Consider the following 22,304-nt stretch of genomic DNA (forward strand, 5'->3'; position numbering starts at 1 on the left):
GATTATGTCTAACTATACTTTGTGCGTTGAATCATTGTTTACATAACTGAATTTATGTTACTGTCCAGCCTTGGCAATCAACTTACATAAAATCGATGAATCTGTACCTCAGAAAAACACCATTGCAATAATTATGTTAGGCTGCCGCAGAGTTGACAACCGCGCGAGCGTCGCCGACCGCGCGACTGTGAACTCTGCGCGCAGGGCGCGAGCCCGCAGGGTTAGGAGGGGCTAGGCCGCTATGCGGTGACTAGCCCGGCGCGAGCCCCTCCGGATCCGAGCAGTCGGCCTCGGGTCCTACCCACCGATGCCTGCCGCTCTTGTTCGGAGCGGACCCGGGATACGACAGTAGGGTGAAAACGACATGCAGCACGTAGTTGCGTACGCGGCTTTTCTCGAGGCGCTTCGATGGAGCATGGTGAAACCCTTACTGGCACCAGCAATCACTGCAGTTTTTTTTCAATCGCTGCACCAGAACTACACTCGTGATTCATGTCGCTTTGACCCGACTATAATATTCAATTTGACTTCTAGATTTTCCAGCACAGTCAAATAGATTTTCTATCCAGTCATTGCTTCGGTATATGGGTTCACATGTTTGTCTCTTATATACTTGTGTTGCACATTCCCATGCAGATTCTTACAGTGCGGTTTTTTTCCATGTGTAATGATGATGATGATGATGTGCAATTACATGCAATAATACAACTTCAACGTTCTCCTTCTTTTACACGATTCCTTTAACTCCATGCAACACAGTTCACCTAAAACATGCATTATGCACATGCAATTTTTACAGTTATCTCACTCCTTGCCCGTTCCAAAAGAAAAAAAAGCATTGCAAAAGGGACATCGGTTCTGGAAAGGCAAAATATAATGGATGTCTTGCATTACCATTGCATTTACTGTACCTTCTATCATCCTTTGTTCCCACATGAACATGATCATATGATCCATTGGATGCTAGAAGGGAAGCTTGATGTGTATTGATAACGTTTCACCTGACAACTGTTTTAAGAATCTCAAGCAAATAATGGCATTTTCGAACAAATATGTAAGCCTGCAAGCTCATTATCTGAAGTTCTATCCTAATCAAGATGGTAGCATTATTATCTCGGTGTGTAACCTGCGCAACCAAAGACATATCTGAAGCTTAGTCAAAACTGTCGCAACGTTTGTAATTTAGAATTCTCCAGCAATAATATCTTTAGTGGTTAACGCTTTCCCATTCGATGATCGACTTACGCTAACAATATGCTGCCCAGAGTATTCTCGTGACAGCGATTCTCGACAAGTGTTTTTTTTTTCTGGAAAATCGTTTTTGTGCTACTCGAATGGTACGAAAGAAGAACAAAACACATTTCTAAAATCGATTTATCAACATCTTGCTGGAGAGCAGCACATTTGATTCATATAATGCACACGAAAAAAAAAAACAAATGGCAGCCGAAGAAAAAAAGGGAAAACTTTACGCGACTGGGGTTTGCTTGCGGCGTTTCACAAATAAATATCGTACATCAGAGAAGCTTGAACGAAATACGCTGCAAACAAACCCCTGCCACTTTCCATTAGCTTGAGAAAAGCAAAAAAAATAAATGGAAATTTCATGACTATCGCGATTAAGGCAATTTCGTGAGATTTCATAATAACCGAGAAAGGGGCGGGCGGAGGAGGACGTAAGGGCAAGTTCGAGGGAATCGAGGCTAGCAGAGACGGCCATGGAGTTGCAGGAGGTCAGCGATGTGCAAGGATCGTTTGCGCAGCACTTGGGAACGACAAGTGAAGCAGGTTGTGTAGCTATCCTGCTCTGTCCACCCCCAATGCTTCAGACATGCTTATATTTGGTGAAAAGAAGATGAAGGAGACGAAGAGTACTCTAAAAAACAAAGGATCAATAAAATAGGCAATATAGCTAGGATAAATAATTATTCGCGATGCATGTTCCAGTTTTCTCCAATAGAAATACGAAATTTCGTAGCTGGAATGAAACTTTTTCCTTCACTAAGACCATCAAAAAGTGTGCACATGTATGGAAAGAAAGAATGGTGCGTGGAGAATTACTAGTAGTTTTTTTTTTTTTGGAAAAATAGCGCTTTTACAGTTTATTTTAAGATCTCCAGAATTTACGCCAACGGAAAATTACTGGTTCGTTTTCTTAACGGTTGTTAGCATGGAAATGATGAGACGAGAATATGGAATGAAACGGAATTTGAATTTTGAATTTAACGACATTTCCTTACTTACAACTAGATAAAAGTTATCACCTTAAGATCACCATTAGCAATGTCCTGAATTCGACTACGAGGTTTTGGCAAGCCAGCATCGTGCATGAGTTTGAAGGCGAATCCGACGTTCTTCACTTTTTCTTCATATGATGTCACCTAAACATATTTCTTCTGAGTACTAGCCCTTACATAAACTTGAAGAATTAGCTGTAACTGCTTGACGGAAGGTGTTTACTTAAAGGCAGCATACCACGAATCTGAGGTGGTGCGGATTTCAGGTGGAGTGCACGATTACGGGGTCGTAGATTATGGAGACGGAGGTAGTTCCGCTCATCTCTCCGTGCATCACTGCCAACAGCCGCCTCCAGAATGCTGTTTTGTACGACGCCATCTATTGCAACGCTCCATCCCTTGCGCCGCCTCCGCCCTGCGATTCGTCAAAAATCAATCCGGACTGTCCCGATAGGCGGTAAGGGACGCTACGCGTGCAAAGATGGCGCGCTGCAATAGAAGGCATCGTACAAAACAGCATTCAGGGGCCAGCTGCTTGCAGTGATTCAGGGCGAGATGGGCGGAACCACCCCCGTATCCATAATCTGCGACCCCGTATGCAGATACTCCACCTGAAATCCGTACCGCAGATTCCTGATATGCTGCCTTTAAAATTGATAGGATATCACGAATTTCTTACAATGGTAAATGAGCTACTTCTTTGACGTAGAATAACAACTAGAACTTGCTATGTAAAAACATTCAGCTCACAGAATTTACTTTCGCTCGGAAACGTACGGTTATGAAGACGCACACAAACTGGAAAAAAGACTAATACAGAGAGTAAGTTGGAAAAGCTCCGCAACCTATCGAATAACCGGCATATTTGTACAAAAGAAAACACATCGAAAAAATCCCACAGAATTCTGCTTGTCAAAAAAGAATTTGTTTAGTGAACGTTTGCGCACTGATTCGATTATTATGTGTTGATCTTCACAAAACTAGTAGTTACCATAATTACCGTTGAATTCTTTAAAGGTAATAAAACATCCTAAAACCAATGATAAGTGACCAAAGATTGCAATGGAGGACAAGATTAACCTGGAGGTGGAAAGCATGTAAAGGGACAAAGTATCCCTCCAGAAGACCCATGAGAAGAACGAGGAAAACCCCATCTTGGAACTGGGTTTCTAGATCGTTGACCTGAAAACAAGGATTGTTTGTACTTTGAAAAATATGCATAATTTAAAACTCATTAAGGGAACGATCAGTCACTGAACAACAAATCATTCGGAAGAATGATCACCTCAAGATTAATCTTATTAAGGTGTTTGTTGCAGAAGGCCAATAACGAAGTCTTCACATGTGCCAGCTTATCTGGTCCGTAGTCGAACAAAGTGTCAAAGGCGTCTCTCTCTCCCTGAATCAAGTAACAAAAGGGTTATATTATAGTCAGGTCAAAACGATATGAAGCACAAGTGCAGATACATGAATACATACGTGCTTGCGTAACTGCACACGTGCTTCACGTTTATTTGACCCAACTATAAAAACCGATTAGACGATGGGCTCGAGCTCCTAACTCTCACCTTCAGGCCGAGTTCTGGTTGGGTTGTTGTAAGTTGTTCCGTAACAAACTCAGATCGCGAGTGACCTTGCTGCTTTGAAGCAACGAGCATCTAAAGTGACCTGTCTCATAATAATTAAATTAATTCAAGCTGTCTTGAAATCCCAAATATATATTTAAAAAAATAAGGATTAAAAAACTTCCCAATTGCAAATGTCACAAAGAAATAAACGAAAATATGAAAGAAATAGACGATACCTTAACGGAAACGTGCTCAGGCAGGCGAATCGGTGCTCTGAAGTGGAGAACCATTGCTATCAGTATTTGCATGATAGCGACGATATCCTGCAATTCTGCAAAATTCCTTCTCCTAAGAATTCTGTGGATCTTAGGCAATCCAGAGCAAAGGATAAAATAAAGTGACATAAATTGTCTGGTGTTAATCAGTCCGTCTAGGATGCGCCACCACGTTCATTTCAACTCAGAACAATTTGAGGTTTACGAACGTGTAACTGGCCTATACAGTGACTTGGTGGGGTTACACTAGTACGTGTCGGGTCAGCGTTTCTATTCTCCATTTTTCGCAGCAAAAAGAACCACACGTCTTGCCTAACTCCAGCATTGCGCATCAAAAGCAGGACATAGTAACCGATGAAACAATGTGCCGACCTTAGGCGTCACGTCCCTGGTGGAGACGGTCGCTACTGCTCCGTCCCTCTGCCCACCGGGACAATAAAGAGTAGGGCGATAGAGTCGGTAGTGTACTCAAATTTTTAGTTCATTAGTTTCTTTTTCTGGAAAATTTTTCGTTCCTTTTCCCCATAGTTGCGCGTAACCAGGATAACTTTGTAGTTGTACTTATTACAAAGAAGCATCGACTGGAGGAGATGGGCACCTGTGGTCCTCTCCCCTACACAGTACTCTCAGCATAAAGTCAATACTTTCAAAATGGTTAAACTCCTAGGAACTGATTGTACACCGAGCACAATTTTCTACCAGTTGATCCCGTTCCTGAACAAAATTATTTCCTGCTTCACAGTAATAGAGAAGCATTTGCCGCAGTTGTTCAGTTTTTTTTTTCGGTTTTGTAGTCCTGTCATTTACATCTAAAATTTGTTCATTAATTTGAGCGTCTCTGTAATTTATATCACTAATGGGCTACCATGATACGCAAATGATAAGAAGAAGAACACCTCCAAAAAAGAGCGCGTCCCCCCATCCAACTTCATTTTGCCGGCTTCTTTCTGCTTCAACTTTCATCACATGAAATGAAAAAAAAACAAGAACAAACATTTCAACCTTTGAATGGATAAGTTCTGCGTCCCATCTCGGTTGTTCTGTTGGTGTTACAATTCGATTCACTGCTTGGACGACTAACTCCAATTTCTTCTTTTGCCCTTCTTCAGATTGCGTTAACTCTGGGACTTCGATCTGAAAATGACTGGTCAACGCGACGTCAAGAAACGATTCCAATAGGAGAACGAAATGGAATAGAAGTGACCTACTCGAATACCAGCAAGCTTCTCGATAAGTATTTGAAGTATTTGACCGTCGAAAATGTCTTCTTGTAGATTACGAACCTCGAAATAATATAATATTGTAAGAATAATAACACAATTAGCATCAAACATTACACCTTTTAACAATGAACATGAGAACAATGTGGTCATTCTGAGGTTTCGGCGGCGGGGTATAGTAAGTTCAAAACGACATGAAGCACAGTGCAGTTGTGTAAGCTGCTGCACTCGAAGCGGCGTGGTGGAGACAGAAGTTGGAATCGAGGTGGGACCGTCGCCAACTGCTCGAAGAAAGATGCTGGGAAGGCTTCCTCTTCGATCCTAACCGCCACGCTCCACTGCACTGCTTCGAGCACAGCCGCTTACACAACTGCCGTTTAGATTCATGTCGTATGCTGTGGATGTACCCTTCCTATATTCTACGAGCTGGGTCAATGAGGGTGACTGCACAATCGTTTTCATTGATGAGTGATGAGTGAGTGACTAGCTTGCCTCATTTCTTCTATTTATTCACAAGACAAATAAACAGAAAAAAGGATTTTCTGCATGAGCCAATTTGGAGCGCGGTGACGACGTAAGTAACGACTCGGACGAAACAGTTTACATTTCTGCGCAGTTGTTCAAATTTTATTTCTGAGATGTTACAAGTCCTAGATCACTTCTAATGAGCAACTTCGCAGCCTTATTAGTAATCTCTGCAAGTCATTGGAACGATGAAAAACACCGGATTAGATTCTACAAACTGTCTGTGAAAACATTCGGGTCAATGACACTGCAAACTTACCACAATTCTTTGTTCCGCTAATTCCTCGTTGATCCAATAGGTCAACAGGGAAATCAGTTCACGAACCTTGCGATCTTCGCTTGATTCCTTAGTTAAGTAGCGGCGCACTTCTCCTAGAGATTTTCTAATAATTACCAGAAATGAAAACTAGAGATTTCACGAAGCACAACCATTAACTCTCAATCTCGCAGTTTCTACAAGCTCAACACATCGAATTTTGCTTGAAAGAAGCAAACTTACCTTCATCAAGAGTTAAATTCTTGGCCATTGCTGGGACTAAACAAGCATCAATCGACTCTCGACCCTCAATCTCGATCTGAATATAGCAGAACGCAAGTATTTCGACCCACGCTTGTGAATACCTCTTCAAAAATACGTTTTGCTCTCAAAAGAACATGATTCAACTTACACTTCATTTCATTCTAATCTTTGTAATTCTACACAACTTTTATTTACCTCAAGAGCCTCATCTTCCTCTGGTGGTTCTTGATTCTCATGAACTGATTTCTTCTTCCGTGTCAATGTCCCTGTCAGTTTGTCTACAATCGAGTCGTTCTGAAAACAACGATGAAATGTCAGTAATGTGCAAACTGGAGCTGACTAAATCATATAAATTTTCCTGATAAAAAGTTATATAAGCTGGTGGAAATTTAGAATTCTTCGGACTTTCTCAAATTTAATATTCAATGCAAACTTTTTTTTTTCAAACGATGACCAACTTTTTTCTAGTATAGTCGGGTCAAAACGACATGAAACAAGGACATTTGCGCAAGCGGCTGCAAAGCGGAGCGGTGGAGCGTAGCGGTTGTGATCGTGTAAGGATCCACGCTACCGCCACACACCTCTGCAGTTCGCCATGGTCCAACCTCGATTCCAACCGCTGTCTCCACTGCACCGCTTCCGAGCGCGGCCGCTTGCGCAACGGTGCTTCCTGTCGTTTTGACCCAACTATAGTAATAGTAATTTTCTAGTAGTTTCTAGTAGTACTTTTTTCTAGTAGTTTCTAGTACATTTCTTACCTTCCTACTTTTCATCGTATCCGTCGGGCCAGGAGTTCGCCTCATTGTGGCCGACATTCTTCTACAACAAGATATTTTAACGAGAAAAGAACTCCATAAGTACTTTACGTACGGTACATCGCCAAATACAGTCGAGTCATAGCGACCTAACTGCCGGTGAAATTGCGGTATGAGGTCCTCAATTTTTAGTCGCAGCCAGATTAGAAAAAGCGCGGATCCCACTGCGAAAGTGAGTTTACGCAATTGTGCCGTAGTTCAGGTTCTTCTTACTTGAAATGTACTTCACATCACCAATATTCATAATTTCGTGTAGGTTACAAGAGTACTTTCCAAGCGTTGCTGCAAGGCAAGAAAGCATGATCGGACCACGACAAGGACACAGAAATGAAAGAGGTTATGGAGGATGTAAACGTTAAGGATTTTTGTGTATTTGACGATCCACGCTCGAGATTTAGGCAAGTGTTCATTCACATCGAAACGAGGGACTCCTGCAAAATATATTCCGTGTATATTATATTCTTCACTGTTCTTCCTCAAAAACGCTTATAGTTTTTGTTTTTTATACAGTTGATTTTTTTGTGACAAAGAAAGAAGCTACAGATGTCTCTCATAGTTTCCTACTGAATTACTAATTTGTTCTTAAGACTGAGTCGTCTTCAGTCCTCGGATTGTGCAAAAATTTCAAGTATATCTAAGTGATAATAAACCAAACAATGACCAATTTTTAGCATGGTCCCAAGAACGCATTTCTTTAAGGCAACATTCCGCTTAATGTTCCAAGAGTTATTAATCAATCCGGATCCCCATGCGGATTGGTCAACATCGTGCACTTTATCCTCTTTCATCATTTTATAGTCGGATCAAGACGACATGAAACTCAGTACAGCTGCGTAAGCGGCACGAAAAAGGCGCTGTGGAGATATCTGGAATAGAGGTGGCACCATCGCTAACGGCATAGAAGAACAATGGCTGGAAAGGGTCCCACTCGATCCTAACTGCTCCACCGGGTAATTCAGCCGGTTGCGCAACTGCATCGAGCTTCATGTCATTTTGGCCCGACTTTATGATAGTTTTCAGATACGATTGCACAGGGAGGCAAAAATTGTCCTGCGTGATGGTTGTGAAGGTTAGGGAAATCGATAAAGAGCCAAAACCTAGTGACACTCGATTCGAGAGAAACTTGTCATTGCTCTCGAGACCCTCCACACAAGAGATGTTTTATGAATTAGAACATGAGAATAGACTCGATTATCTCTCTGAAGTCTATACTATAATATTTTCGGGTCTGACTATAATGTTTTCTGGTGTTTACAGGCTTCATATTCGAGAGAGGCAGCTCAAACTCATTTTTATTATCTACACCAGCGTAGCACTCACTACGTACATACATTTGCTAGAAGCTCGATCCGAGCAGATTGCAGTCAGACGCTCTCTAACTACTAATTACGTTTGCCGAAATAAATTGTAATTACATTTCAAAACCCCAAAGAATATTCCTAGCGATTTGTTCAAAATGAAAATCACTTCAAAAATTTGGAATTGTGGATAACATCAAAGTTCAGAGGAAATTCAGCTCATACTTTAAAAAGTATTTGAATAAGACATGGAAACCTATGGAATTTCGGGACAAGTATCAGTGAATGAACCCTTCCACTGCCACTATATTTTGAATAACACATGGTAAATCAATAAGTCAACTGACAACAGTTAAATCAATAAATGAATTGGTTCACTATTAGGAACTGTTATTGTCGTGTCAGTGGAGAAGAAATACTGCGCCGGAACGCTCGAAGCCGTATCTTCCGGGCCGTTTTCTACGGCAGTTAGAAAGAAATGGACGGAATCACCCTTTTCTCAATAATCTACGATCCCGTGCAAAAATACTCCACCGGAAATCCGTGCCACCCCAGATTCGGTGGGTGATGCCTTTAATAAATGATAAAGGATAGAGTGGCGTTAATCAAACCGTTGGAAAGCTCCAACGCGTTCACTTCAATTCAAACCGATGTGTCAAATCAAAGTTTTTATCCTCTCAGATAAGTCTTGTACTGATTTATCGACCTCAGAGGGATAAAGGACTTAGTGCGCACTAGAGAGGACTCGAACCTCCGATCGATTGTGCAGACCGCGAAACCTCTTACCGATTGCACCTATACCGGCCCAGTGAGAAGTTATCACACCGGGAAATGGGAAATAACGTAGATTTTCCCATAAGAAGAGCAGAAAAACTTTCTAGATATGAGATTATGAGATTTTCAACTTGAGGTCAACCCGATCGGATTTACACAGAATAGAAAACAAGCAATTAAATATCAGCACAATAAGAATCTAAATCCTCTCAACGTCCGGGTTCGTGAAAGCGTGAATGAGCATGTTTTCAAATCAGCGAAATGGCTAACCTCTTATCACGTCACGGATTCCCCTAATGGTTTCATCTAACGTTAATAAAGGAGTACAGCTGCTCCCAAAAATGCATCAACATGCAGGCCATATGATATTAATTAATTTCATTAATGAACCTTAAAACCCCAGCAGGTATGCCATGCAGTGCAGTTCTATTTACTGCGGAGCACCCATCGATCTTAAGGAAAAACACCGCGAAACAACAAAACTAAATGAAAAACTAGTGAAAGACAGGAAAATAGTACTTCTATTACTTCTCCTCTTAAAACCAGCACTAACACATGAGAAGCAACTCGAGAATTTGGCAAAGGACGTTGCTTAAGCTCTATACCCCAATCTGATGTTCAGAAAGGGCATTATGCGGTCCAAATGCACTCAATGAGCCTCGGTGAATGAAGAATTATGGCACTTTCTCCTATGCATCTTATATGAGAACAAAAAAGGGAAAGTGCAGAATCATGAATGAAAATAAGCGAATAAGATCTAGCATTACAACTGCCCAGAAGCATTCGATATCACAACCAAGAATAAGACAGCTGTTAAGTTGCGGAGAATGGCGAGGCATTACACCATAGCCAGCGATCGATAGTCAGACGTTTCGGTGCGACCCGAAGTGTTTTGTGCTGCGTTGCAGCGAGGACGCTAGAGTCCGAGCTAAGCTACGAGCTGGACCTTACCCCACCTTCTCACAGCTCACGTATGTGAATCTATATGTGACTGGCATAATTGAGAAGTAATTTTCTATCAAATGGATACGACAGAGCTGACGGGAGATACTTCTTTCTTGATAGAATCTAAGTATTTATTCCATCAAAACGACATTGTACGGACAGAAACAGGAGACCACATCAAGCAGAGCTAGATCACATATATCAAAACACTTTGTAACGACCAGTTGGTCCACCACGTTGCATTTGTGCCGTCTGCAAGAAAACTTATTGAACTTTCAGAAATGGAAGTATTAGAGTGAAATACTCCATAACCTACAAGCTGTCGGAAAGCATCTTTCATTATCCGAACAATCTCTTCTTTAGCACATTTCAAATTCCTTTCATGTCGTGCTTCTAATAGTAAGTAAAGCTTCCTTTCTCCTTCCTTCGGCTCTTTTCCTGGAGGATAGTGAGAACCTTTCACCGAAATGCCAACATCAGCAAACTCGGATATATGGCCCAACGATTCCTGAAATGTTAAATTGTTAATTTGTTAAATGTTAAATGAAATTAAAGACATTAAATTTGATAGAAAGAAATCCCCAAGTCCATGGGGATTATTACTATTTACTTGGCAAAACATTACAGAAAACTCCCTTTCTTTCTAGCAGTTCAAGTCACCCCTCCAACTTTTCCTAACTTCGAGTTTTTGGATTTTCCTGACTCTTTTAGTATCAAGTTGCCTTCTGGTATGGTGCAGCGAATCTGCGTTAGAAACGACATGAAGTAGTTCTGGTGCAGTTGCGTAAGCAGCTAAGGTCGAAGTATTGCGGTGGAGCGTGGAATTAACCTCTAGATTCACTGCGCCCCTTACGCGACTGCACTGAGCTTCATATCGTTTTGATCCGGCTATAATGTAGGATCAACTTGAAAACAACTTACCCTGCTGCACACACGATACCGAACTTGCTGAGGAAAATCGTTGATGTCGAGCTCTTCTTCGAAGTACTGCCACTCCTCCTCTTGGCTTGTAGTAGGAAGGGCTTCACCTATGGATAGTGGATAGTGATATATTACATACAAGATGATTGCAAAATGCTGCCTCTGAAGTGAACCCAAAGAGTTTGTCAAGACTCTTCATCAAAGTTACTGATTTTGAAGTTCTTCATAGCTCGAAAAATCTACAGGAAAGACCAGAGATCTCGTGAAAAAGGTGCCTCTACAATCTATACTACATTTATCGCAATTTTGATGGTTGAGATGCACTAAATAACCTTGTGCGCACCAATTTATTTTCAGCGCAATTTTCCTTCTCACCTACCCTGAAGATCAAAGGACCAAAAACTTCCTTAGGAACAATTGATGGAAACCATCATGTTAGCATTGACATTGCTCCCTGGGGCAAAACGCTGATAATAAGATCAGCAGAAAATATGACCCTTAACTAACAATAAAAAAAGATGTTTTCTTAAGTATAAAGCCAAAATTAAATGCAAAGCATTTAATTTTGGCTTTATACTTTATAATACTTTATACTCTAATCAGTTCGCATAATTTACCGACAAAGTTGCCAACTCATCCTCGGAGAGAAAGAGAAGGGCTTGAGAAAACGGCATTATTAAAATTTTTGAGGGCTATTACTCAAACTCATGTCCAAGTGAGCTGCTGAAGAGCTCTTTGCCCTTGTCAAGGTTCGCTGAAAATCCAAATGAACGAATTGTCTAACCTCCCATATAATTGAGCTTTTCGTTCAATTTATCAGCCAACTGTTTCGCAATCATTTTTGACGTCATTTCGATTGGAGCAATATCACCACCCTGGAACATTTGGTCAAAAAAGTAGAATCAAGCACTCAACAAGATGTAGGACTCGACTTAAAAAAAATTAACCTTCATTATAGCCTCGGCAGCCTTCTGCGCAGCGTCTTTCTCAGCTGGCGCATTAAGATTTCTTAGTGTCGCTAACTTCTCTGCCATTGCTTTTGCTTTAGCTACCTATAAACAGAAGCAAAACACAAAACATTATGGCATAACAAAACCTATAGCAGAAGTCGCAAGTTTAGTACTTAAGAAAAAACATAGAGACCAACAACAATGAATTAGGTTATAAAAGAGCTTTTGCAATAGTACTCATAGGTCCGCAATTTCTGCTACAATGTAACTCTGATATACAATAGAATCACTGGTTTTCACCTATCTCTTATAGTTACCATATTTTTCCAATATTTCGATAGTAACAAACTCTTTGTCACACTTTTGTAATTACCAAGCCGGAAAGGGATAAAAGAGGGTGTGAGAATTGAAAAATAAGTAAAAAGGAGTATCGCTCTTTAAGTAAGCAGTATAGTGAGGTCAAAACGACATGAAGCACGGTGCGATTATGTAAGCGGCTGTTCTCGAAGCGACGCGGTGGAACGTAACGGTTAGGACCGCATGAGGACCCTCGCTAGAACCATTCCATCCCCACCGCGCCGCTTTGAGCGCAACCGCTTACGCGCACCGTACCGCACTTCATGTTTTGACCCGACCATATGTTAAATCTTTGGAAGCAACTTTTGCAGTGCACCATCGAACAATATCCTACGGATCATGCCATGCTACAGAACATCACACTTCTCTATATAATTCTTAGGATGGTACTAGCATTACTCTTGCGCGTTCTCTTCTAGTATCTTTGTAAAGGATACTGTTTCCGAGGTTCATGTTTCAGAAGGTGCAAACATTGCTCACTTCGTTTGGTTTTAAGCAATCAAGTTTCTAGTCGGTGAAAAGATGCTGGACGACGATGGAATTTATAACGTATAGTGAAGTTGCAACCCAATCAGAAAGAAAATGCATCAACGTCGCAAAAAAAAAATCTTTTGAACCGAAAACTGACCTTGTCTTCAACATCTGAATTTTTCTTCAAGCCATTTTGTCCCATTTGGCCTTCTACCACTCTTCGTTTCGATTTAATCATCATAGACAGCTGCTCATCTAACTCATCATCGTCGTCAGCTCCATGTTCCATTCCACAAACCTGATCATTTCATAATATTGATTTTTAAACAAGATCATGTGATGCATTCCTTCCCCAAACCTCGTCCCAAACCAAGTCAGCAGCGGCATTCTTCTGCTACTATTAAAGTAACATGTAGCCTATGTAACAGAGAAAGGGGTATTCAAATTGAATATATTAACTGTTGAAAAAGCTATACCAACCAATCGCGTCATCTTCTTTTTTGTAGCATCCGCTTCTGCTTCATCTTCATCATATTTATAGCCGCTTCCAGCAAAACTGAATATGTAGAAGTGACGAGCAAAAATGTATTTCGTGACTATATACAGTAACGATTACATAGCAAAAAAACACACCCTTTACCACCAAGATGTACTTCTTTTCCTTGGGCAGCCATCTCCGCTTTGAACTTTTCAAACATAGCTTTAAGTTCGGCAGGTGGTTTAGCTCCAGCTGTTTCAAATGCACGGCATACTTCACCTGCCATGCGCTCTTGATCTAAAAACAGCGGATTTAAGAGATACATTTGAGACAATCCTCCTTCTTTCGATAGGATTTAATGAGATAGCAAATCCACTTGGAGTGCGCTAGAGTCACTCCCAAGTATTCGCACAGTCACTCCTAAGTACTCACACAATGCCTTTGTTCTGAAGATTTTTTTTTTTTGGTAATCTGACAATGGGGTCGGGTGTGTTCCTGTTGTACTTTTCCAGATCGTGGAACAGGTTCACCGACGATCGAAATTCAACAGTTTTGGTGAAAATGCGCCATGGGCATGACTCAAGTAATTTTACTTTGAGAAGTACATCAGGATCTCTGATCCTCCAATTCCGCTGTCATGGTAGAACAACGGATCCACTATTCCAATTTGGTGAATAATCATGCTACTAACATCACCTTTTCGATGGAGCGTTCCAATACGCCTACAACACTTCCTTTTCTTTTGCTGTCTGCCTGCGTTTCTGTAATTTCTGGAAAGGTAGTTCAAAGCAGGAGGAGCAGCGGAGCATCTTTTTTTCGGCTGTGTCTCGTCTTCTTCATCAAACCCATAGTTACGCCATATCAATTGCTGTGTGTAGAACCCCAAAATGCACTTCTTTCTGCTTGAACTACTTCATTTCTGTTCGAATTTAACAATTAACGGAGAGTTCTAACATCCTTGAAATCGCTTCCACTTGAATTTTTTCCGAATACACAGTGAGCACAGTGCTTGTAACTCAAACAAAGCGAAACAGCCAAAACTGAGGAATTCCAGCAATTTCAACTTATCGTTCGAACTGTGTAAGTAGATCAAGATCGTCTTACAAGATAGATTAAGATCATTTTCAGCTCCTTCAAGTTACAATCTCTTTAGTGCTTTCAGTACAGGAGGAGTACCTAATTATTACTATGTTGGATCACCTACAAATGTTCGGGAGAAAGTTGAAAGTATACAAATATACTCACGTTCCGGAAGGATGAAAGTGTAAGCGTAGCCTTTGTTTCCAGCACGCCCTGTTCTTCCTACCTGGAGGCTGACAAGAATATCACTCGTAGCTTGAATATTCATTTTCATGGCTACTCACCCTGTGAACGTAGTCCTCATAGTGGTTAGGACAATCGTAGTTCACTACGAGTATAAGGTTCTTCACATCGAGACCGCGTGCAGCGACAGAAGTGGCAACCTAAAGAACGAATACTATGACAATCGCATATAGTCGGGTCAAAATGACAAGAAGCGCAGTGTAGCTGCGTAAGCGTTCGCGCTCAAAGTGGCGCAGTGGAGATATCGGTTGGAATCGAGGTGGGACCACCCCAAAGTCCAGAAAAGAACGGTGGTACCAGGAGTTCTACCTCTTACCGCCCCTAACCGCTAAGCTTCACCGCACCGCTTCGAGCATAACCGCTTAGACGACTGCACGGTGTTTCATGCCGTTTTAACTCTACTATATTTGCTAAATAGCATCATGGACATGCGGAATAGAGCTAACAAAATACTTACCAATATCTTAATGTTTCCAGCCTTGAAATCTGTAATGGTGGAATCTCGGTCAAACTGGTCAATCCCTCCGTGGAGAGGTGCGCACGAATATCCATTACGCATTAGTTGAGAAACAATGTCATCGGCCTATAAAATGAAAGAAAAGAATAAAGAAAATTGTGGTCCATCTAACAAGTTCATCTTTCAATCACTGGACTCCTGAACTGACGCAAAAGTAAATTTTTTTCGGCTGTCAGGTACTACTGTTTCCACATTTCAGACGCATAGGCTAGGAGAAGCAATGGTGGATGCACCTCATTCGGACATTAATGAATAAATCAAATGACCTGAACAAATGAAATGTATTCTAGGAATACAAACTACTAAACAATTTCACCAAAATGTCCACTAATAAGTCATTATCGTGGACATACATTTCGAAAATCTTATGGAAATGATGGATTTCTGAGATTTTTCCAATTTATTTTTGAGCCTTTTTGGTCTTTGAAATTGTTACGGATTCAGAGTCCTGGTTGCTGGACGTTCATCCAGAGGTTGCCTGCCTGATTCTTGTTTCAGCACTGCGTGTGGAGCGGAAAGGCAGAATAACACAAAATTGACGAATATGCGATCTCCCATACACAATATATGATTCGAGGTGAACGAGGGTTGCGCGTTGTAAGGTATCGTAGCCGTTCTTCAAGGTGATTGAGTCGTTTACAGCTTCTTTCTGGATTGCGTACACTGACGCGAAATGAAGTATATTCGCCTGTCAATTCAAATCCAGAAGCACTTAGGTCACAGGAAAAGATAAGCTCGATTATGTAAAAAAATCTATTTGTCAATTCCAGGCGAACGAATTCTCCTGCAATCTTTAACATATATACATATATATATATATATATATATATGTATATATATATATATATATATATATATATATATATATATATATATATATATATATATATATATATATATATATATATATATATATATATATATATATATATATATGTTCATGAGCAAAAACGTACACAATATCTTTCGGACGTAACAAATTCTCACCTTTTCTTGCTTGTCGACAAAAACAATAACGTTTCCTTTTTCGTAGTAAATTCCAAGAAGCTCGAGCAACTTCAGCAATTTTTGATGCTCTTCACAGATCACTGCATTTTGAGTAACGTCAGCACAAACGACACTCTTACCACCGACCTGTAAAGGGTCATAACAACACAAAGGAAACCACGAGGAAAGTTACGAATATACCTGAATTTCTATTGGCTTGTCTAGGATTTTTCGTGCAAGAGCTTCCATCTGTCGTGGGAACGTTGCAGAGAACAACACAGTTTGTCGATCAGGGCGTATGTTATTAATTATCTTCGTCACCTATATTATAACGCTTCCACATTTTTTTTCCGCTGAAACACCGTGTAGTAGAAAACATCCGCACCTGAGGTTCAAATCCCATATCGAACATTCGATCTGCCTCGTCCAAGACTAGGTAAGTTACTCGCCGCAAATTCGTTACCTTTCCTGAAAAAAAAAACAAACATTTGACAAGGCATTTTTGGAAGGAAAAACTAATAAGCAGAACCTATTCCGACTCACCGCTATTGGCTGCGAGCATATCTATCATCCTTCCTGGAGTACAAACAATCACTTCCGCACCCCTTTTCAGATCAGCTATTTGCTCAGATATTCCTACACCACCGTATACACAAACAACGCGGATGTCAAGAACCTAAAAATGCTTAATATGCCATAAACAAATAAAAAAATAAAGATGAAACTAGAAGCTTCGAAAAAATGTAAGACCAAATTATGCAAAATCATGTAAACGATTACTTTAGTGGAAATTGTCGAAATCAAACATACATCGACTGATAATCTCGGCCCAGAAAAACTACAGAGATTAATGAAGTAACTGAGAATGCAACAAACGTAAATAAACAAACAAAGGAAGCCCATAACCAATTGGCTACCTTCGCAAACTTGTTTGCCTCTTTCCAAGTTTGCATTGCGAGTTCGCGTGTAGGAGACATAATGAGACCTTAATTTATTTTCACCAATAAGTAGAGTAATGTAGGTCGCAAACTGTTGTAGATTTACCGATAGGTCCATCGAGCTCTTCTAACTCAGGTTGGTCCAGAATGTGACGGAACATGGGTAGAAGGAATGCGAGTGTTTTTCCTGATCCAGTCTTAGCAATACCAATGATATCACGCCCAGCCATGATGCAAGGTATTGCTTGTGCTTGAATTGGAGTGGGTTTTGCGTAGTTGTACCTAGATGCAAAGCGGTAAAACCAATTTTTTTTTTCAAAATACTCCTACTTCATAAAACTTCTGTATAAATTGGCATACTTCATAAATTGGCAAAATTCCACGAGCAAGTACGAACACGAAACGATAGAAAAGGTTTTGATTTTTGCACCTCCTGACTTACTTCTTGAGCTGCTGAAGAATTTTAAATTCCACACCGCATTGAGCCCATGTTTTGATCGGTTTCGGACATTTGTTTCCTTTAACTTCAATACCGTCCAGCTCTTCTCTATAAGCGCGGACTTCCAGTTTTGTCATCTTCGATATTTCGGGTGTCTGAACAATCATGCATGAAATGGGCTACCAGCAATATTCCATTCACTGGACAGCAAAAATAGCGAGATTGAACACTTGTAAATTCTTCCGAAATTAGAAGAACAAGAAGAAATACAAGTTAAATTACGAAAACGTTAAGAATGGGAATTTCAAAGAATCGCTAACTACTTATTGAACAACACTTCCACTACCTAGTCTAACTGAGTCATTTTTCAGAAAACATGTGGTCTTATCTGAATCTTACGCGAAGACTTCAATAAATGTTTTATTTTCTGACGAAATCACAAGAAAAAAGAAGAAGAAAGCTATACGAAACTGGTTGACTTGCTAAGAGCCGAATATTCACTTCTAGTGTTGTTTACAAGAAAAAATATGCCTACCACAAGACGAAATATAAATTATTTGTCGAAATTTCGAAAAAAAAAATGCATTGTCTTCAGTTATAGTTCCGCATGCCCGTTAACTTATTCAAGAGAAACCTCGAGGAATACCAAACAAAAAGATGATAAAAAGAAATGACAAATTCATTTTAAGTACAATCTAAAGGCAGAAAACGAACATAATTCGAGAGGCTACAACGATCGTAAACGTCGAGAAGAGGAAAGTGCTCGTGTTTAACTAATTTGAATGTTCCCGACAAAGAAGAAAGAAAGAAAGAAAAAAAGCGAAAAAGAAATAGTTGAAGCAAACCTCGACATAGAAATCCTTGCGGAATGGTCGGTAATAGATTTTGGTATGGTCAGTTACTGGTAACATACGACCTTTGTGACACAAGCTTGCCGCAGCCTAGACTATCACACAACATGGTGTGTTAACAAAAGCAAATTCTCACCAGAGAAATAAACCAATGAAAATTACCTGCTCCATATCAATGTCCTCTACTACGAAGTCAGATCTGTCCTCGTTTTCAAGAACAACTCCTTTGTTTTTCTCTTTTGTTGTATTGATAGTGACAACGCGGACGCCTCCCTGAAGTAATTTTGCAGTCATGGAAAATGATTAGGCAAAACCGTACAAATACCGTCGGTCTGTCCTTCTGCAAGTCCTTCCTTAATCCAGTCATAAATGCATCGAGGGGATCCTCATCATCGTCATCAGCTGTAGTTGGTCTGCAAAGCTTCTATCCACGATAAACAGTTAGGTACAGAGAAACTCATAATTAAGAGGAATTCTTCGTATGAGACTGCACTTAAGATTTATAACTGTAGGAGCCTTGGGAAGAGAATTGCCGAAAATATATCAAGAAATTGGCGCAGAAGCTCGATAACATCACTGAGAAGGGATTAAAATAAGATGCGCTACAGAAGTGATTACAAAATAAAATGCACTATTTTATATCAGCTCACAAGATCAAAAAATCTCGGTAGGAGGAGCACTGGAATCTTTCCAGATCTTCGAAAAAAACTTTTCAATAAGCAAAAAATGATGGCATGTCGAAAACGAACGAGTGATCGAAAGATGTACCACTTTGCAAGCTATACTCTTCATTCCGTGTAGATTAAATACTCTACGGATGGCCCACGGATGATGTTACACAGCAATCCATATTTGTTCGCATATTCAACGGCTAAACGTTCGTGCAACCAGCACTCGCGCATTGTGTGAAAAGCTACTAAATCTATACAGTTTTAAATGGCATTCCTCTTCAGTAAATTGAGCCACTATTAAAACGCTATCTGGGAAGATGTCTGTCGTGAAACTTGACGGGATAATCAGTAAATTGTTTAAATCGAAGATCTTATTAAATTCGCGTGGAATTCGAAATTCGACGGACCATTAGTGTAGGTTGACCATTAGTAAAGGATTAATATAACTAAGAGCCTTCTAGGAACGCTAATATACACACAGGACACAATTATGTCAGATTATAATAAAATAGAACATCTGAAATTCCAATCTTTCCTACTTTTTTTCTTCAGCTTCTTTGGGATCTTCTTGTTTCACAGCGGTTCCTAAATCCTCCATATCATCGTCTTCATCATCTTCAAGACTCCACATTTTCTTCTCAGGATTATCTTTGCCGTTAATGTTCGAACACTGATGAAAGAATGGATAGGAATTCAAATTTGGGGCAAATGAACTAAGAAGAAACAACACTCAGTACCTCTCCCTTTTCTTCTTTTTCAGCCTGCTCTGCGGCGTTCGCTGCTTTGTTTCGACGTGCACGCCAAATCTCGACTTTTCTCCGTCTTTCCTCCATGATGCGCTCAAGTTCAGTGCCCGCCTCATTCTGTAATAACAATAGTAAGGTTTAACGCAATTTCTATTGAACAAAAGTATTATCTTAGAGCCGACGACACACTTTATCCTTCATTTCAACTATGGCAGTAATATCCTTCTCCTGTTTTTTCTTCTCGTTGTCAACATCTTTTTTCTTGTCCTTGTCTTTATCCTTGTATTTGTCACCTCTCTTTCTATCTTTATCACGACGTGGAGACCTAAAGGTTAATATGTTACAGAAAATGTATGCATCAAGAAAGCAAAAATTAGATAAACTCAAGTTGTAAAGAAAAAATAAATTACGACGAGAGGACCAAAAATACACCTGCTTCTGCTCCGACTCCTGCTTCTACTTCGTCTACGTTCCCGATCTCGATCCCGGGACTTTGATCTTTTTCTGTCCCGCCGATCCCGGTCACGGCGATCCCTTTCTCGATCCCGATCTGAACGAGATTCCTTCCCCATCACTGGAAATCGAAACTAGATAATTTATCGTTGATGTAACTACAATGACACACGAAACACTAAATTTATGGAATAAAACCTCCCAATGAACCCAAGCGCCCGGAATAACACTGAGAAGAAAACCACCCAAAAATAAAGAAAAATTAACGAAGAAATGTCGGAAAAAGTCATACAAAAAGGCACCAAATCCGTGGAACTACACCTGACATGCTCCTCGAGATACAGCGTCCAGGGACCACAACTAAAACCGAACTCCAAACTGTATATACATTCTCACGCGAATAAATTCGAAAAGGTAGCGTTTTTCTATGACGGGTCGTGTGATTGCAGTCACTACACGAGAGGATCTGAATTTCTCCCGCGCTATCTCAATCACTACTGCTTGGATTCTGGACTGTATTTAGCGTGCTTCTAAGAGGAAAAAGAGGTAAGAGATTGCGAAGCCAACTATATAAATTCAAATGGTGCATTAGTTTGTAGAGAATTCGTTGCAGGTGTCAGAAAAGATTAAGAACAATCTTATTTTTGCTCCTCAGTCCTTGGATGTGTACTCTTACTCGGGTAAAAGAGCAATCATTTGAGATAATAGTGAATAGATACGAAGTGAACTTACACTCGACTTTTTGGTTGCTCCAAAATGAGGCAGCCCATGAAATTTGAGATGTTCAGTTTCGGGAGTGTATGCGTTTACTTGGAAAAGCGACTAAAAAATCACCACTTCACTTGGCACTACACTATGCATCAACGGATAATGGAGTTGAAGACCAATTAATAGATCTTCACAAATAAGTCCATCGATGTACAACAGCCAAGAGCGGTGTTTTCCCTTCCTAAATGAAAGTGTTTTCTTTTATTTCTCCCTTTTTTCTTTTATTCTGTGTTAGCTGCCGTTAGGAGAGAGTAGCGCAGTTGCTAACATGTTCCGCTGTATTAGCACTATCGATCGGAGTTCCGGATCCGTCCTAGTGCCAATTAGGCCTTTCATCGTTCCGAGGTCGATAATTGGTACCAGACATGTCTGAGAGAGGGAAAACACTGAATTGAAACATCGGCTGGCCCCCGCAGGTCACTGTGCAGCCTAGTTACACGTTGTAAACCTCAAACGATTCTGAATTGAAGTGAACATGGTGAAGCTTCCCAAGCGGATTGATTAGCGCTAAGCTCTTTATCTTTTATCCTTCTAGTTTGCTATTGATAGAAACACATCCAGTTTTCTCCTTCCTGAGAACAACCTTGGTGGGCAAGAAGTAGTAGCCCCAGCAAGGAAGTTGATACTTGATACGGAATTACCCCGGATCACGCAATCTTCAATTCCATCTTCCACTTTTCTCGCGTATTCTCTCACCACGTCGGATTCGTGGTATGCTGCCTCTAAATGAACGAGTTTCTGCATAGATATACACAGTTTTTTCGTCGGACGTTTGCTGTTGAATTCTAATGGCACCCTGTATAGCTCTTGTAGCCAATTTCCATGCACAACGGTAGTAGGAGTGCAGACTAACTTGCGTATACAAGTCTTCTGGAGAACGGTCTGTAGCCGAAGAGCACCAGAGCAAAAACAATGCTAATGGTGAGTTGTTATTCTTGTTCATGTTACACATTTTACACATGTACTATCTATGTTGTCTTAGCTAAGGGGTTACTAATCTCAAATCCATATTTCAAGAATCTTCTTTTTGAAAGCGCCTGAGGAGACTTTTTTATTTTCTTCGCAAGTTAGGAGATTCATGCATTTGTGCAATTATGAGACAGAATAATCCACGTTGCAGTGACTTTTCTCACCTACTTATTTGAGTTTTTTTGAGGATTGCTAGCTCTGAAGGGATGTGAAGGGTTCTATTTACTTCTAGCTGGCTCGTAGTTTGTGGTTCTCAGAACTTCATTACTGCATTTCATAAATCTATGG

General features: G+C 40.4%; 2 protein-coding genes across 5 annotated transcripts; both read right to left on the reverse strand.

Annotated features, from left to right (window-relative positions):
- Positions 1-1,825: 1,825 nt before the first annotated feature.
- Positions 1,826-7,160, reverse strand: RB195_000023 (uncharacterized protein; the record flags this gene model as incomplete). Of its 2 annotated transcripts, XM_064196151.1 has the most annotated exons (13): positions 1,826-1,876; positions 2,265-2,381; positions 2,988-3,035; positions 3,318-3,419; positions 3,523-3,636; positions 3,806-3,895; positions 4,042-4,128; positions 5,083-5,214; positions 5,289-5,363; positions 6,085-6,197; positions 6,325-6,400; positions 6,541-6,639; positions 7,104-7,160. In XM_064196151.1, the coding sequence occupies 13 exons, from the start codon at positions 7,158-7,160 to the stop codon at positions 1,826-1,828; spliced, it is 1,161 nt and encodes a 386-aa protein (XP_064052032.1). The 2 variants fall into 2 exon arrangements, with proteins under 2 accessions (XP_064052032.1, XP_013299137.1); XM_013443683.2 differs by lacking the exon at positions 2,988-3,035.
- Positions 7,161-10,378: 3,218 nt separating this feature from the next.
- Positions 10,379-22,294, reverse strand: RB195_000024 (uncharacterized protein; the record flags this gene model as incomplete). Of its 3 annotated transcripts, none has more annotated exons than XM_013443684.2 (26): positions 10,379-10,429; positions 10,494-10,685; positions 11,099-11,205; positions 11,883-11,973; positions 12,046-12,150; positions 13,034-13,174; positions 13,357-13,432; positions 13,510-13,651; positions 14,600-14,660; positions 14,719-14,817; positions 15,135-15,260; positions 16,182-16,328; positions 16,383-16,502; positions 16,567-16,649; positions 16,725-16,857; positions 17,099-17,166; positions 17,226-17,401; positions 17,562-17,713; positions 18,404-18,499; positions 18,572-18,682; positions 18,735-18,822; positions 19,620-19,750; positions 19,818-19,943; positions 20,016-20,151; positions 20,259-20,400; positions 22,243-22,294. In XM_013443684.2, 26 exons carry the CDS (start codon positions 22,292-22,294, stop codon positions 10,379-10,381), a joined length of 2,952 nt encoding a protein of 983 aa, XP_013299138.2. The 3 variants fall into 3 exon arrangements, with proteins under 3 accessions (XP_013299138.2, XP_064052033.1, XP_064052034.1); XM_064196153.1 differs by lacking the exon at positions 22,243-22,294 and adding an exon at positions 20,601-20,607 and having other exon boundaries at positions 20,259-20,376; XM_064196152.1 differs by lacking the exon at positions 22,243-22,294 and adding an exon at positions 20,601-20,607.
- Positions 22,295-22,304: the final 10 nt, after the last annotated feature.

The sequence above is a fragment of the Necator americanus genome, chromosome IV (genome assembly GCF_031761385.1).
Source record: "Necator americanus strain Aroian chromosome IV, whole genome shotgun sequence".
NCBI lineage: Eukaryota > Metazoa > Nematoda > Chromadorea > Rhabditida > Ancylostomatidae > Necator > Necator americanus.